General features: G+C 48.6%; 1 protein-coding gene across 3 annotated transcripts in view; it reads left to right on the forward strand.

Moving 5' to 3' along the window:
- Positions 1 to 18,387, forward strand: part of pkn3 (protein kinase N3) — a 96,616-nt gene that overhangs the window by 35,622 nt on the left and 42,607 nt on the right. For all 3 annotated transcript variants that reach the window (XM_080509674.1, XM_080509675.1, XM_080509676.1), the window contains exons 8-11: positions 2,643 to 2,752; positions 13,263 to 13,406; positions 13,593 to 13,668; positions 16,193 to 16,352. In XM_080509674.1, the coding sequence (XP_080365800.1) occupies positions 2,643 to 2,752; positions 13,263 to 13,406; positions 13,593 to 13,668; positions 16,193 to 16,352 (490 nt within the window). The remainder of the gene's footprint in view (positions 1 to 2,642; positions 2,753 to 13,262; positions 13,407 to 13,592; positions 13,669 to 16,192; positions 16,353 to 18,387) is intronic.

The following is an 18,387-nucleotide window of genomic DNA, read 5'->3' on the forward strand; positions in this document are numbered from 1 at the left end:
TCATTACTGTCATTAGAATTTATTCTATGTGCTCCTTATTACCAAATATGTCCTTTGGAGATTATCTTTTAACTCTCATGCTTTTTTTTGCTTTTATATATATTTATTGCCATTCCCCCTTTTATAAAAGAAATAGAAAACATTGAATAATCTTTTACTTTTACTTTAACATTACTTTTAATTTAAAGTATTTCCCATTTATCCTTTATTCCACATCAACACATAAGAGCATTTCTAGTTGGGTCAAAGTGCATCTCCTGTTTTCATCTGTCAGTGTCTCCCATGAGAACTGTCCTGGACAAAACATCGTCTCATGAGAAGGTCATGTTTCCACCTCATGCTCCTCGTCTGTGGTGTTTATATGGTATGTGTAAGATGGTAACTTTATGTAAAAATACTGTCTGCTTCAACTTCAGGCATCAGTTTCTCTCCCGAGAGGAGAAACTGCAGGAACCATGGAAAGATAATAAAACAGTATGGGGGGAGGAGGGCGACCCTGAGGGCCACAAACCCCAGGTTGGGAACCAATAGGAGTGGTGAAGCGAATGCTGGGCTTCTTGCTTCCAACCACTCATCGAACCCGACCCGGACACCACAGCTGTCCGAAGTTCAAACTTGGTGGAACTGCCTCCCTACCAACTGCTCCTGGCTTCTCACCCCGACTTCCGAGCGAGACAGACGTCTCTGCCTCACTGCAAAGACCAAGACAACACGAAGTGGACCACAGAACCAAATCAAGGTTCAGTCCAATGGCAAGCAGAACACAATGTTTGGACCATCCTTTTTCTTCTTTTGGATCCTGGGAACAAGATGCAAAGCCACATCTTCCCCCCCCCCAGCTGCGATGCTCTCCACGGATCTGCAGACAAGACGCAAGGGAGCACTGCGGCGCCACACAGCTGCCAGACAATTTCTTCCCTTCCACACAGCTGAGCAAGGCCCTAAGGACGGTGCTGTACCACACAGCGCAACAGAACTGTAAGAGAGCTTTTGTCTGGGCAGCGCTGCGAGATTAGGCCGAAGTTAGCCTGCAATTGTGTTTCATGTGCCGCTGTTAAGCATCTTTCGTGTAAAGTGCGTGAACGTTGGAACATTGGGACTCTGGTTTTCCACCTCAGAACAAGAGTTCCAGTTGAGCTTCTGGCCCACTGGATCTGTGTGGAGAACAGAGTCTCGGAACCGAGCCTCACCAGGATTTTCCTCCTCTCCAACTCTCTCTTCTTCATTAACTCCATATGCACGTGTCCCCCACCACTTGTGTTAACTGATCGAGGCAAGTTCTCCACACAGCCGCAGTTAGCAACCAAACTGCTAACTTGTGCCGCTGTGATGCATCCGTATCGTCACCGGAGTTTGACTGTATGTATCAACATCCAGTTAAACTCCGGCGCTACAGTAATGATTCTGTCCCGGTGAGACCGCTAGGTCTGAGCGTCCCCTGCGCATGTGTGTGACAGACATCTCGTTTATCTGGTTGCCAAGCAACCACCGTGCTCCCAGAAAGAGCAAGTCAAACGCCTCGGGTGGCTGCGGGGGTCATCGCAACCTCTCTTTACGCCCACCTGGTGGTCGCAACGAGTCATTACACGCTCCCTCCATGTGCCCCTAGTGGTCGTCATGGTGACCACCCTGAACCAGACGCCTGCCTCCCTCTGGTGTCCGTTCGAGCTCATTACACCCACTCACACTGACCCTCCATGGTCTGCCGCCACCTGGTGGACACTCGTGGTCATTACAACCCCACTCAGACTCCCAACACACACACACACACACACACACACACACACACACACACACACACACACACACACACACACACACACACACACACACACACACACACACACACACACACACACACACACACACACACACACACACACACTTTTTGTGCATCGTGTTTGCCGTTTAGTAGATTAGATCTCCATGATGGATGACATTTGCTACTTGAATGTGTTGATTTTTGATATGATTTCTGAATTGTTTCTGAATTGTTTCACTTTTGTAATAAACGCCTTTTAGGTGAATTGATCGATTCCTGGTAATGTGTATTTATCGCTGACAATTCACTGGTTTGTAACAGTCTGTGCTCGAATCGCTCACCTTCCCTTTTATTTAAAATTGTTATATTTACAAAGAACTATTAACTAAATTAAATAACCCTTTTTACAGCCGAGATGAGATATTTTGGTATTGGCTATTTCCAGTTTAGCTGGTTGTCCCTCAATTTTATTATGAATTCGTAAATAACCAATTTATTCAAATTAATAATTTTTCATACATTTATTATAATTTATTCACTTTTAAGTGATTACTCAATTACTTTAGGAGTTTATGAGTAAATGACCATTTACTTCCATTAATAATTTCAATTTTTCATAAATGACTTTCAGTGATTCATTACTTTAAGTGATCTATTAATTACAGTAATTTTAATGTTAATAACCAACCATAAATCCCAACAGACACTAGGAAATAGGCTTCTGAATTTCAATCTATACTTGCATGCTTTTACTCCAGCTCTTTTTGCTTTTTAAAAGTTCGTGTAATTTTAAAACTGCTGGAGTGGATGTTTAGTTTTTCCCAGAGTTTGAAGTAATACTTATAACAATGTGTGTGTTCTTGGTGGTTGTGTGTTTCAGCGGAGATAAGCGCCGTGTTGAAGGTGGACAGCAGGATAGTCGGGCGCACACACTGGAGACAGCTGGCTAAAGAGGCCTGGGGACAGAACTTCAGCATCGAGCTGGAGAGGGTGAGTCTTTTGTTATTCACCAGTTTAGAGGTTGTTTTATCCCAAAGACTTCAGAACTCATGTCGGATGTGAATGTGTGGCATGGCTGCCATTGAACCAGTCCTTTTATACAGAGCAACATGGTGGGGTGAATGACATCTTTATCTCCTTTACAGATGAATATAGTGTGTAGTAACTGTAAAAATCAGGTAACTTTACCTTTTTGTTCTTTTAAGAAGAATAGAAATGTCTCCTTTACTTTTTCCACACATGTTCAGTGTTTGCGTGCCACTGTTTCAGACCATCAAGGGTTATGATTGAAATCCTGTATTAAAGTGATCACAGCAGTTCAGAAGCTCAGTTCATGATTTCAGGTTATTATTGCTTAGACAAATAGTAAAATGGCACATTCAACTGGTGTTGGTTAGTGATGGAATATATTCTCCCTGAGTCACCGATGTGTGACATTTTAGTCTATTTATATTGGAAACAGTTTACTGACACTGTGGCAGGACGAAGGATGAGTCAGAGCTCAAGGTAGGAACACGTCTTTATTCAGCAAGCGCCAAAACTCGACTGAACAATATGGCAACAGCCCAGGCGCGGGAGCGCTAAAACCACGCCCCTTTCCCCATCATCCTGCTGGGTGAGAGGCCTGGGTCCTAACGGCCGCCACCCAGCCCCCCCCCCCCCCCCTGAACACCCAGAATGCAAATCTTGGAAACCAGTCAGTACCTCACTGGAGGTTTTAACGGTCAGCCATAACAGCTGTGTTATCCCTCATGCGAAACTGCAGACGAAACTCGGCGAGCAGGGCGTCCATGAGGAGGAGAAAACACTGGGGGTCTTGAAGGAGGATGACTACGATGGGGAACCTGGGCAGAACACATGACCTCATCAGCCATCATATGAGCGGGCCGCGGCGCAGAACTCACAGGCAAACATTCCCCAGGAACACGGGACACACAAGCACTTGAGACGGACAAACAGCGACGCAATCCGCCTCACCAGCCACATGTCGAATATCGGTCGTAAACGCGGAGATGGATGCCAAATGGCGCTGCTGGCAAGCAGACCACGGCTCCGTCACCTTAGACATCGCAAAGGTCAATGGTTTGTGATCCACATAAGCTGTGAATGAACGACCCTCCAAAAGGAAACAACAACTCGTGGTTGAAAACACTATACTTGCGTTCGCTATCTCGTAACTTGCGGCTCAAAAATGCAAGAGGCTGCCAAAGTCCAGCCACCTGCTGTTCCACCACAGCCGCCACCGCTATATCAGACGCGTCAGTCGTTAAAGAGATGGGTGCTGAAGGTGCTGGATGGGCTAAAAGAGCTGCATCAGCAAGAGCAGTCTTGGTATTCTCAAAGGAGATCTGGTGTCCAGTCAACCGGGTCGGAGCCTTTCTTCAAACGCAAAACCCCATAAAGTGGCTGCAGAAGGTGGGCGGCACGCAGAAGAAAACGGTTGTAGAAATGAATCATGCCCAAAATCTCCTGCAGGGCCTTAACCGAGGCCGGACGAGGGAAATCTGTCACCGCTTGCACCTTAGAAGGCAACGGAATGGCACCCTGAGCTGAAATCCGATGACCCAAAAAGTCAATCACAGGCAGACCAAACTGGCACTTAGCGGGATTGACAATAAGGCCATGTTCCTCAAGGCACTGAAAAACTTGCTTCAGATGCAACAAATGCTCCTCAGCTGAAGAACTAGCCACCAAGATGTCGTCCAGGTAAACAAACAGGAAAGCGAGGTCGCGCAGCACCGAGTCCATTAACCTCTGAAAAGTCTGTGCTGCCCCTTTAAGGCCAAAAGGCATGCGCAGGAACTCAAAAAGCCTGAACTGGGTGATCACTGCAGTCTTAGGCACATCATCTGCACACAGGAACCTGGTGAGAACCGCCACCAGGTCCACCTTAGAAAACACAGACGTGCCAAACGCACAGAAAAGTCTTGAATATGCGGAATGAGATAGCGATCGTGCACAGTGATATTGTTTAGGCGGCGAAAATCTCCACATGGCCGCCATGAACCGTCTGCCTGCGGCACCATGTGAAGCAGCGAGACCCACGGGCTGTTAGAACGCCTCACGATGCCCAAACGCTGCATACTGGCAAACTCCTCTTTAGCTATAGCTAGCTTCTCCGCGTCTAAGCGACGTGCGCGCGCAAAAACCGGCGGGCCCGTGGTAGCAATGAAATGCTCGACACCGTGCTTCGTCACCGTGGTGGAAAATACAGGCTTGGTCAAAGACGGATACTCCCCCAACAAACACTGACACACATTCTCTGATGCTAAAAAATTAGTGTGGGTTAACGGCCCAGGTCCCCCGGTCTCACACGGAAAGGTAGCAAATGACACTGCATCAATCAACCGGCGGTTCGCGACATCAACCAGTAAACTATGAGCAAAGAGAAAATCAGCAGCGATAATGGGAACAGTAATGGAGGCGATCACAAAGTCCCACTTAAATTGGCGTGCGTGGAAACATGCGGAGAGGAGATGGGGGAACCGTTAGCCGCGCTCAATGGAGGTCCTGTGTCCCGGGCCGGCAAGTCCGTGCCGGCTGGAGGGAGGAGGCTCAGCTGGAGGGAGGAGGCTCAGCTGGAGGGAGGAGGCTCAGCTGCGAGCCGGAGTCCACCAGAAAACGCTTCTCTGACACTGAGTCTTTGACGAAAAGCAGCTCACATCGTCCACCAGCACCCACAGCTGCTACTGAGTGCTGACCCTGGCGTTTCCTGGCGCCTCCAACGAGCAAGGAGGGATGCAGCGGCGCGCCTTGGCGCCAAACCGCTGATGGAAAAAACACAGGCTGGTCCCGCATCGTCTCCATGCGGTGACTCCAGCCACCACTGCAGAGTCTGCGTCCTCCGTCACCAGCTGGGGGGGCTCCGCTTTCACACCTTGTACCGCAAATCTCCTTGTCGCCAGCAGAACTCGATCCACCTCCTCAGCAAAACCACGTAATTGCCTTCGGCCAAGCAGCGGGAGTTAGCCAAAGCTGCGTGCGCTGGAGGCGGGAGCTGGCGCAGGAACAAGTGGGGGAAAAAGAATCCCCCCTCGTCCTCGCCCAACAGCGACAGCATGTCGTCCATCAAGTCCACGGCCGAGCCGTCTCCTAACCCAGATAGGGAGAGGAGCTTATCCGCCCTCTCGGGGGCAGAAAGGCAGAACCTCCGCAGCAGGAGTTGCTTGAGCGCGGTATATTTCCCAAGCCGCGGGGGAGCGCGCAGCAGTCACATTACCCGCCTGGTGGACTGCTGGTCCAAGGCTGCAACGGTCAAGTAGTACCTCTGCTCATCCTCCGTGATTCCTCGCCGTCGGAAGAGCGCCTCGACATGCACAAACCGCGAAGCCGGGTCATTTTGCCAGAAGTCGGGAAGCCTCGGAGCCGCGGTGAAAACTGCTGGCTGCCGAGGCTGTGGAGCTGCAGACGAATCAACGTCAGTCTTCTGCTCCCTCGAACATGTCCATAACGGGGTCACCAATGTGGCAGGATGAAGGATGAGGCAGAGCTGAAGGTAGGAACACGTCTTTTTTCAGCAACCACCAAAACTCGACTGAACAATACGGCAACAGCCCCTTTTCCCATCATCCTGCTGGAGGAGAAGCCTGAGTCCTAACGGCCGGCACAAGACCTTACATGTTGATGCACAAATCACTAAATTGTGAATTTACTCACAGATCATTTGACTGGTGATAAAAGTTTCTGTACTAATTTTGCTAAAGATCTCTGAATGTTAATGTTTTTGTTTTTTTAAATTGTGATCTGATCTGGCCCTATTTAACCAGAGCCACATTAATGGATTTAATCCCCTCAATAAGTTGAAGTTTTTGATCAGCTCAGATCACATTAACATTCTGCAATATCAGCATCCACAATATACACTTCACAAAATCCTTTCTGAAACCAGCGCTTTTCAGAATCAGAATGGTCTTTATTGTCATTGTAACAGGTACAACGAAATTGCATAGAAAGTTTGGGGGAAAGAAGGAAACATGAGGTGAGGAGAGGAGGGGAAAAGGCAGATTAAAAAAATCTTAAAATCTTAAAAAAGGCAGATTACAGACTGTGCTCTGAGGAGCACAGTCTGTAATTGGGAGGGAAAAAAACCCCACCTCAGGCACATTTAGCATCAACACAGACAGGTTACAACATATTTCTCCAGACAGCGCTTTGGATATGTGAAGGGTAGTTTTGCAGCCCGCCACTAGGAGAAGGTGTTTTCAGGCGCACAGCCCACACTCACATCCAGGAGAGTTGAAGACAAAACACAGCCTTGGCGACTGGGTGTCTGGGAGCCGAATGTTGATTATCTTTGTTTTCGTTCAGGCGATTCAGCTTTATCTTTCGACCTTGAGTGTCTCCGGTCTCCATGCTGCTCCAATTGTGGCAAGATTTTAGCTTCCCAACCGAGTTCGAATATCCTCCAAAATGGTTCCAATTTTGCGTAAACGTTCAAGAGTCGTGACTTGCGTACTCTTGAGTTGGTTTATCATCTGAGTCTGAGCATTCAAAGCTCGGCACAGTCCCTCAGTGACGATAGGCAGCCTTCCCAATGCAGCTGCTAGCGTCTTCTACACTTTGATAGATCAGAAAGCCCCCAGCTCCAATCAGCAGCATACCTGCTATCATGAATCCCAATATGTAGACGTCCTCCACATCCTCCATGGAAAGAATGGCCAAACACAGGGACCTCCAGGAACCCCAGGAACCTCCAGGGACCTCCAGGAACCTCCAGGGACCTCCAGGAACCCCAGGAATCCAGCATGTATCCGGCTGCAAACGTCCCATCAGGACATGGGGGCTCTCCTTTGCCCGATCTTCGTGTCGTATACATTTAGTCGATCGCATTGAGAGACCAGCTGATCAATTCCATGGTTCTGGTTAAATTCTGATGTGGAGTGAAGAGAAGCTCTTGTTAGATCTGACATGAGACGGTACAGGACGGGAGCAGCAGGCAGGGAAGACGAGGGAGGAAAGGAGAGAAGAGGGGAGGAGAGAAGAGAGAAGACGGGAGGAGAGGAGGAGAGAGGAGGAGAGGGGGAGAGGAGAGAAGAGGGGAGGAGAGGGGGAGAGGAGAGAAGAGGGGAGGAGAGGAGGAGAGAGTAAAGCCTTCGCCGAGAGTAAAGCAAAGATTAGCATGCAGACCCTGTGTCTGTGGCAGAGCTAACGTTGGTTTACAGATTGATAACGGCTCCTAGTATTATTATCTATAGAACTCAATCACTGTAACAGAACCAACACATCTTCATAAAGTTAAACAGTTCTATCATAGCATCAGGTTTAACTAATCTCAGGTAAAGCCCAGTTGTTGTTCCCACTTCCTTGAAGGAGTTCAGTTGTTGTCCTGCTGGAGGGAAGCTGGTGTCTTCTCCTGTAGTTAGCACCTCCTGCTAACTGTGGTTGCTGGTTCTGCAGGCTGAGGAGAAGAAGATGAAGTTGATGTTTCAGGAGTCCTTCTTTGCAGCTCCTGGTTGTTCCTTTGTCCAGACTGAGGAGCTGGTCGCTCAGGTCTGTGATGGTTTTCCTGCTGGTTGAGGAAAACACAAAGAAGTTCTGTGAAGCGTCGTTTCCCTGGTCCGTCCTGGAGGAACTGGTTGGTTTTCCTTGGTTGATGGGAGATCAGACTCTGGGTGCTGGTCTCTGGACCAGGGGAAGGTCTGACCCTCGTGGTCGGGTCAGCAGAGGAGTTGAGCAGTGAAGGCCCCTGGTTGCACGCCTCTGGTGTTAGCTGTATACTAACGCTGGGTGAGTTGAGCTGCTGGAATGCAGCTCCTATCTCCCCGGTGTTGACAGGGGACGACTTGCTGTAAGACTCTCTGCAAGACTGCTTTTGCAGGCTTTTTGTTGAAAGTTTGTGGATTTGAAAGTGTCGAATCCTGAGAGCTTCAACCAATCGGTGACTGGCTGAGTGCATGGGGGATGTGTCTTTTGAGCAGAAAGTGGGGGAGGATTGCATGGGTCTGCGTTGGAAAAAGTCTCCCCCCAATGGGTGTGATGGTCAATCACATTCCTGGGTCCAAATTCATGTCATGACTGTGTATCATGGCAATTGAAAATTGTCTTTCCCTAGAAATGAGCAAACTTTCTGTGGTTTTGTGAGATCCCAACACTGTCGTGGTTGACACATCTCGGCAACATCGCGTGGTGGTCAGGGACAGTACCTCTGGGCTGGCAGACTGGGGTGGAGGCCCCTCTTTTTAAAAAGGGGGATCGGCGCGTGTGTTCCAACTACAGGGGGATCACACTCCTCAGCCTCTCCAGGAAAGTCTATTCCAGGGTACTGGAGAGGAGGGTCCGGCTGTTAGTTGAACCTCGGATCCAAGAGGAAAAATGTGGTTTTCATCCTGGTCGCGGAACATTGGACCAGCTCTATACCCTCCACCAGGTGCTCCAGGGTTCATGGGAGTTCGCCCAACCAGTCCACATGTGTTTTGTGGATCTGTAGAAGGTGTTTGACCACATCCCTTGGGACGTCCTGTGGAGGGTGCTCCGGGAGTATAGAGTCTGGCGTCCTTTGTTAAGTGCTGTCTGGTCCCTGTAAGCCCGGAGCACGAGTTTGGTTCGCATTGCCAGCAGGATGTCAGGCCTGTTCCCAGTGCACGTTGGCCTCTAGCATGGCTTCTCTTTGTCACCGGTTCTGTTCATTACTTACATGGACAGAATTTTTAGGCACAGCCAGGGACCGTAGGATGTCCACTTTGAGGACCACAGGATCTCGTCTCTACTTTTTGCAGATGATGTGGTTCTGTTGGCTTCATTGAACCAGGGTACGGAGTACGAGCGTCGGGGTACGAGTGTGGATTGGTCTGTATGGGTAGGTGTGTGTAAGTGTCTACGTGTGTTTGTGTGTGTGGGGGGACGGTGAATGTGAGCGTAGGTGTATGTGCGTGTGGGGGGGTGTAATTTATATATAAGTATGGGTGTGTGTATGTGTATGAGAGTATGTGAGTGTGGGGGGGGGGGGGGGGTTTACGCTCCCTAGCCGCTGGTCTCCAGCCGGGCTCGTGCTGGGCCATGCGGGTCTTAGACTCTGCTCTCCGGCCGTCGGGTGGGGTGGGGGGGCTTCCTGTCCGGGTCCTCTTGTGGTGCCTTGTCGGAGTGGGTGTTGGTCCCCGTGTTCCGGACCGGCCGCTTCGGGGTGGGGCGGGATGGCGCAGGGGGTCCAGCTGGGCTAAGTCCTAGCGACGGGGGGACCTTCTCCCTCTCAGCCCCTCCTACCTTACCTCACCTTACCTCATTCAACAATAGGGGCCAGTGGACGGGGCCTAGGGTGGGGGGTCCAGGCCACTTAACTATGGTCTGCCCCTCCCCCGACTTTGCGCCGCCCACAATTTTAACTACACTTAGTCACGCAGGGTCTTGAGGGGATCAGCTGGCTTTCGGGGTTCTGCCGCTGGGCAGCGGTAGAACACCCGGGCCCCCGCTACCCCTCAATTTTAAACCGCACCCTAGACACACACATTGCACCACCTCTTCAAAACACAAATACACACATCCACATGCACCCAACACCCCACAGGGTGGAGGGGGGGGTGGGGGCTCCCCCCAGCACCTCCCGCTGTGGTCCCGCCGTGTTCCGGGGTGAGTGCGGCTGGAGTACGGGGGGCACGCTAGCTCGGGCGTGGCACCTCCGGGGGGGCTGGGTAGTGGTCCTCCCTCCCTATTCACAGTTGGACTGGTGGAGGATGAGATCCCGTAGTGGCCTGGTGGGGGCCTGGCTGGCGGCCTGGGGAGTGGGGGGCACCCCCCTCCCAACCAAATAAATGTATGTACGCATGTCTGTATATATGTAGATATGTATGTCTGTGTGTGTATGTGTATGCTTGGTGTGTGTATCTGTGTGGGTGTGTATGTATGTCTGTGTGTGTGTATGCGTATGCTTGGGTGTGAGTGTGTGGGTGGGCTGGGATTAGGTGATGGGGTGGGGGGGGGGGGGGGTGGCTGTCCTCCGGCCGGGCCTGGCTGGGCCTTCGCTCTTCCTGGTCTGGGGGGGGGGGCTGGTCTGGGGCTCGGCGGCTGGGGCCTTCTCTGTCCCGCCGGGGGTTGGGGGGGTGGTGGGGGGATGGCCCCCGGGGGTGCGGCGGGCTCCGCTGTCGGGGCCGGGGGGGCTCCCTGCCCGCGTGGCCTGGGGGCGCTGCACTGGCCGGTCCCGGCTTGGCGGCTCGGTCGGGGCCCGGGGCTCTGCGCCCTTTATCCTTCTCCTGTGGGCCCCTCTGGCCTGGGGGGGGTCCTCTCTGCGCGCTCCGTCTGGTGCCTTCCGGGTTGGGGCGTGGCTCTCCGGGGGGGTTTGTCGGGGCCTCCCTGGATCCGGTGGGTCGCTGGGTGCCGGAGTGGCGGCGTCCGGCCCTGGTGGCCTTGGGCTCCGGGGTGGTGCTGCGGCCCCCCCACAACAGTTTCATTCACATCCAGAGGACAAACCACACACACACACACACACACACACACACACACACACACACACACACACACACACACACACACACACACACACACACACACACACACTCCCACTCCCACTCCTCATTGACGAGATTGTTCTGTTAATTATCAAAACCAAGTTGTTGTTTGCTTTTGTTGTTGTTGTGTTTGTTTGTTTGTTTTATTTATTTATTTATTTATTTTTGTTCTATGTCCTTTTGCTTTTTGCTTTTGTTATAATTGTTGTCATTATTTAGGTCTTTTGCTCTGTTGTTGCTCAGGCTGGTCTTAATCTCATGGCAGTTGGAAAATATTTAGATCACTGTGGTTAATGTATTATCAAAAAAAACAAAAAAACAATTGTATGTAGCACTAACAAGGGTATTGTAGGTATTTTGTATTTTGTGTATTTATTTTGTTTCACCAAGCCTTTCTCTGTCTCTCCTCTCCTCTCCTCCATCCTTTCACCCCAACCGGTCCGCAGAATTCCTCCACCTCTGACTCTGGTTTCTACAAAGGTTTCTCCTTGTTGAGGGAGTTTTTCCTTTCCACAGTCGCAAACACACCTGCTTGCTCATGTGGATATGTTGGGCTTTTCTATTTTCTCTATAACAGCAAATTGGAATGACTGTAATGTATTTAAAAATAATAAAAAAAAAAAAAAAAAAAAAAAAAAAAGAATTATGTTCTGCTGCAGCAGAATTTGAAGAAAGAAACCTACAGTATATGTTGCTGCAGATGTGAGAAGTTGAATAAAGACATGAAGATTAAAAAAGAGTGTGAAGCAGCTGGGATGAAGATCAGCACCTCTAAATCCGAGGCCATGGCTCTCAACCGTAAAAATGTGGCCTGCCCGCTTCAGGTCGGTGGAGTACCCTTGTCACAAGTGGAGGAGTTCAAGTATCTTGGGATCTTGTTCAAGAGTGGGGGGAAGATGGCGCGTGAGATCGACAGGCGGATCGGTGCGGCATCTGAAATTTTGTATCGGTCCGTCACGGTGAAGAAGGAGCTGAGCCAAAAGATGAATCTCGATTTACTGGTCAATCTTCGTACCTACCCTCACCTATGGTCATTAGCTTTGGTTCACGACCGAAAGAACAAGATCCCGGATACAAGCGGCTGAAATGAGTTTCCTCCGTTGGGTGGCTGTCTACACCCTTAGAGATAGGGTGAGGAGCTCAGTCACCCTTAGAGATAGGGTGAGGAGCTCAGTCACCCTTAGAGATAGGGGGAGGAGCTCAGTCACCCTTAGAGATAGGGTGAGGAGCTCAGTCACCCTTAGAGATAGGGTGAGGAGCTCAGTCACCCTTAGAGATAGGGTGAGGAGCTCAGTCACCCTTAGAGATAGGGTGAGGAGCTCAGTCACCCTTAGAGATAGGGTGAGGAGCTCAGTCACCCTTAGAGATAGGGTGAGGAGCTCAGTCACCCTTAGAGATAGGGTGAGGAGCTCAGTCACATCGAGAGGAGCCAGCTGAGGGGGCTCGGGCCTCTGTTTCAGATGTCCCCCAGATGCCTCCCCAGGGAGGTGTTCTGGGCATGTCCCTCCGGTCGGAGGCCTCGGGGCAGACCCAGGACATGCTGAAGGGACTATGTCTCTCGGCTGGCCTGGGAACGCCTTGGGGTCCCACCGGAAGTGCTGGAGGAAGTTTCTGGGACGAGGAATTCTTTTTGGAGAAACTTTGGGAGAAGAAAAATTGTTTTGGCTCGTGTGGATGTGGCTTTAAACTGTTGTGTTTGCAGATCTTCTAGGGTGTGTTTCACTTAAGGAGGGTCTTCCAAACCAGATCAATATATTTTTGTCAAACAGCTCCACAACTAGATCACAGCTGCTTTCACTGGTTGGACTTCAAGTCTTGAAATAAAGTAGATCTTTTTGTTGGTCAGTTCATGTAAATGTTCACTCATGGTTTAAGGAAGAAATTAAATATCAACATTGATTATGTGCGTTTGTGTTAAACAGACTGTTTACACTCATGTTGGACCTTAATTGTGCCTGAGGAGTGTTTGTTCTATTTTAATGTGATAATCTCATTAGATATTTCCTCAAATACATTGGTGAAAAGAAGCAGTTTCCTATTTGTGTTTGTGTATGTTGGTGTAGTCAAGGGAGCTGGAGATCGGTGTATATTGGAGAGACTGGCGTGCATTGAGTGGCATCAAGTTTCTGCGGCTGGAGGACTTCCTGGATAACCAACGACATGGCATGTGTCTGCCACTGGAGCCTCAAGGCATCCTGTTCATTGAGGTGTGTATTCCCACATCCCAAAAATGTGTTCCTGCATATCATTCCCAGCATACAGCTTCATTACTGTACCGTGTGTGCATTCAGTTTCTACACACAAGAAACTAAATAAAGGTGTGGTTGTGAGTGAAATATGTCCAGCATGTTTTGCTTGTGTTACAGTTCCTTACATGAGTCACTCTTTTCCAGGTGACCTTCATTAATCCTGTGATTGAGCGCCGCTCCAAACTCCAAAGGCAGAGGAGGATTTTCCCCAAAGAAAAAGGTGCCAGCATTTATTTATAATGCAATGGGAAGTCTGTATAAACTACCGTCCTCCCCCATGGGATCAAGCTGTAATAACACTCACAGTATCAGCTTCAACCAAACTCACTTTTACCAGACGTTCTTGGTTGGTTTACAGGTTGATAACTGCTCCTAATATCATTATCTATAGAACTCAATCACTGTAACAGAATCAACGCATCTTCATAAAGTTAAACAGTTCTATCATAGCATCAGGTTTAACTAATCTCAGGTAAAGCCCAGTTGTTGTTCCCACTTCCTTGAAGGAGTTCAGTTGTTGTCCTGCTGGAGGGAAGCTGGTGTCTTCTCCTGTAGTTAGCACCTCCTGCTAACTGTGGTTGCTGGTTCTGCAGGCTGAGGAGAAGAAGATGAAGTTGATGTTTCAGGAGTCCTTCTTTGCAGCTCCTGGTTGTTCCTTTTGTCCAGACTGAGGAGCTGGTCGCTCAGGTCTGTGATGGTTTTCCTGCTGGTTGAGGAAAACACAAAGAAGTTCTGTGAAGCGTCGTTTCCCTGGTCCGTCCTGGAGGAACTGGTTGGTTTTCCTTGGTTGATGGGAGATCAGACTCTGGGTGCTGGTCTCTGGGTCCTGGGAAGGTCTGACCCTCGTGGTCGGGTCAGCAGAGGAGTTGAGGAGTGAAGGCCCCTGGTTGAAGGTCAATGGCGTTAGCTGGATGCTAACGCTGGGTGAGCGGAGCTGCAGCTCCTATCTCCCCGGTGTTCACAGGGGAAGACTTGCTACAAGACTCTCTGCAAGACTGCTTTTTCAGGTTTGTGGATTCGAAGGTGTCAAATCCTGAGAGCTTCAACCAATCGGTGACTGGCTGAGTGCATGAGGGAAGTGTCTTGTGAGTAGAAAGTGGGAGAGGATCTGCATGGGTCTGCTGTGGCAAAAGGGCCCCCCCCCACTGGGTGTGATGGACAATCACATTTCTGGGTCCAAATTCATATGTCATGACTTTGTATCATGGCAAATGAAAATTGTCTTTCCCTAGAAATGAACAAACTTTCTGTGGTTTTGTGAGATCCCAACATCTGTATCAGATTATCCCGGAGCACCACCTAACCCACCACCCATTCACACACCACTGGAGGCTGCAGCCATGCAAGGCGCTGTCACTCCAACTGGAGCAGTTTGAAAATCAGTGTATTGTCCAAGGATGCTTCAGTATGTAAACAGGCAGAGATGGGACAAACCTGCAACCTTCCGATTGGGAGGCGACAGCTCTACCAACCGAGCTATGGGTGCAGGTCTCTCGATCGGAGGGAAGGTCTGACCCTTGTTGAGAGGAGTAGAGGCTTTGTGTGGCAAGCCTCTGGTTACAGGCCTCCGCTGTTTACTGTACGCTAACGCTGGCTGAGCTGCCTCAAGTAACCCACCTCCTCCGTAGAAGAACAGGAGCAAAAGCCTTTTTGAGAGAATCTCTCCAACCCTTTTGATGAAAGTTGGGGGATTCGAAGGTGTGAAATCCTGAGAGCCTCACCCAAATGTGACTGGCTGAGTGTATGGGGGAAGTGTCTTTTGAGCAGAAAGCAGGGGAGGATTTGCATGGGTCTGCTGTGGCAAAAGGTCCCACTGGCTGGGTGTGATGCTCAGTCACTTTCCTGGGTCAGAATTCACGTCATGATCATGTATCATGACAAATGAAAATTGTCTTTCCTTGGAAACGAAAAAACTTTCTATGGTCTTGTAAGATCCCAACACCTGTTTACATGAAAACAGAATGAAGTGCATTTTTATACGCACACAACACAGCCAGTGGATCATTCCCACAATGCTATGCACTATCATGTGATTCCACATCCAGCTTTATAGTAAGGAACGTCAGAATCAACAAAACTAATAAAGCCTTTTGCATTTCCGTATATATGTACATATATGCACATATCTGTACATATGTGTGCATATATGTACATACGCATACATATATGTACATAAAATATAGGAAAACGGCCAATTTTATATATGTCACATATATTCAAAACCTATATTAAAACATATGTGTTTATATAGGTTCTTTCCATGTGGGGAGGAACACATGCATGCATGTTAGAGTTGTATCAGTTGTCTCCTGTATCAACCTTTTTTTTTATTTTAAATGGCGTGCATGAGTCAGAATTATTCACAAAGCTCCAACAGTGGGAACTACTCCCTCATGTGTTTTACATGGACTCTGATCACATCCTAAATAGGGTTGCCCCATTGACACTGATCGGTTCAATCTTATCTAATTGAAGTGTTTACATAGAGAAATCTTGATTGCATCAGCAATGGATCGGATTGCTTACAGTCCGTGTCACTGTCTACTGTATTTAAAGTCCTGCACCTGCAAATGTTTACAATAACCCTGACCAAGACTGAACCTGATTGGAACAACTGTTATTGAGCAACTTTAGTTTTTCATGATACATAACCAGCAGGAATGAACATTAGTTAAACTGTAAAAAAGAACCAAAACTATAAGAAATCAGAAGTTGAGCCAGTCTCATCTCCTTCTCTCCTCCAGGAAAGAACTTCCTGCGTGCAGCTCAGATGAACATGAACTTTGCCACATGGGGCCGTTTGGTGATGAGCATCCTGCCTCCATGCAGCTCTCTGGAGCCTCTCAGCCCCCCATTAACGGGCCCCAGCACTGACCCCTCGTCATCTGGCTCCTCTCCAGGAGGGTATGACTCTGGCATCTCCACACACTGTGACTCACAGACTTTCATCTAATTGAATTGGAAAAAATGTTTTAATCTAGGGGTGTTCAACCTCAGTCCTCAAGGGCCCCTGTCATGTATGTTTTAGCTCTCTCCCAGTTGCAACACACCTGATTGCAATGAAGGGCTTGTTATTGGGCTTTTTCACAGCCTTTGTGATGACATCATCATTAGATTCAGGTATGCTGAAGCAGGGAGAGAATTAAAACATGCAGGACAGGGGCCCTCGAGGACTGGAGCTGGACACCCCATTCTAGCATGAAACACACATTCCTTACTTCTCTTTTGAAAAACATGAGCCTGAGGCCATATTTACATATACCCGGGTATTTGAAAAAAACTGATATTTCTCTGCGTTTGGGCCGCGCATTTATACAAACAAAGCTACGACTCACCACAAAAGAGGAATCTTGAAAAGTCCAGCCACAGTAGAGATCTGGATAAACTCTCTCCTAGATGTATACTCATGTTTTTTTCCCAGGATTCAGATTGACTATCATTGCCCCCTTCAGGTTTAGTATGCTCATTGCAGAGCTGAACCAGGTGTCCGTGGAAATGAAAGAATTTTTTTAAACGGAGAAGAAGAAATATCCATCCATCCATTATCTACCGCTTATCCGGGGCCGTGTGTCGCGGAGGTAGCAGTCTGAGTCTATGGATGGAAATATCCGTTTTTTTAAAGACACGTTTACATGGAAATATGGCCTGAGGCTTGAACCTTACAAGCAAAAGTATTTAACCACTTAATGATAACATTTAATTCTTCTGCAGCCAAACTTTTTTAATTTCAGTAAAAAAAGAACACCGCTTCACATATTTTATTGTAATTACCAAAATGATAGCATATTACATTACATCCATCCATCCACTTTCTATGTCTTTCTCTCTGGTCAAAATTAAGATGAAGCAACATGATGCCGTCCATCATCCAGCTCAATTTTTACGTTCCCACTTCAATATCCTGGTAGCAGCAGCATTGTTGGTCATGTTTTATAGAAAAGATAAAAAGACTGCGCTGCCATCCACCACTATGTTTAAGACAAGACACGGAAGTACGGAGACTTGAAAGCGGGCAGGGCCTTGGACAGAGTGACGTCAAGGACGCTAACCACTGTTGTTGACCTCACTGTTAACTTTGACAATAACGTTAACTAACGGCCTGACTAACCATAACGCATAATTAATGGTCGGTTAGCTAATAGTGGGTTAAGGATTTAACGGTTGGTTAGGGCTTAACCAGTGGTTAAAATAACCCAGTTTGAACATCTGGGTCCAGTTGTTTTCCCAGGAGATATACAGTACTTCCAGAAAGCTCCACTCTTTCCACATTTTGTTATGTTACAGCCTTATTCCAAAATGGATTAAATCATTTTTCACCTCAGAAATCTACATACAACACCCCATAATTAAAATATGTGTTGTTTTTTTTTGCAAATGTATTAAAAATACATCCTTTGACATGAAGCTCAAAATTGAGCTCAGTTGCATCCTGTTTCTACTGATCATACATGAGATATTTCTGCAGCTTGATTGTAGACCACCTGTGGTCAATTCAATTGATTGTGGGACCTGATATAGATGTGAGTGCCATCCCAAATCATGTCCAGTGGACAGCAGTGGTGAGACCAAGTCCTTGTTTTGCAAGTCAAAGTCCAGTCCCGTGTCTTTGTGGTCGAGTCCCAAGTCTTTGTGCTCAAGTCCCGAGTCGAGTCCCAAGTCTTTGTGCTCAAGTCCCGAGTCGAGTCCCAAGTCTTTGTGCTCAAGTCCCGAGTCGAGTCCCAAGTCTTTGTGCTCAAGTCCCGAGTCGAGTCCCAAGTCTTTGTGCTCAAGTCCCGAGTCGAGTCCCAAGTCTTTGTGCTCAAGTCCCGAGTCGAGTCCCAAGTCTTTGTGCTCAATCCCGAGTCGAGTCCCAAGTCTTTGTGCTCAATCCCGAGTCGAGTCCCAAGTCTTTGTGCTCAAGTCCTGAGTCGAGTCCCAAGTCTTTGTGCTCAAGTCCTGA

Source organism: Blennius ocellaris (genome assembly GCF_963422515.1).
Source record: "Blennius ocellaris genome assembly, chromosome: 15".
NCBI lineage: Eukaryota > Metazoa > Chordata > Actinopteri > Blenniiformes > Blenniidae > Blennius > Blennius ocellaris.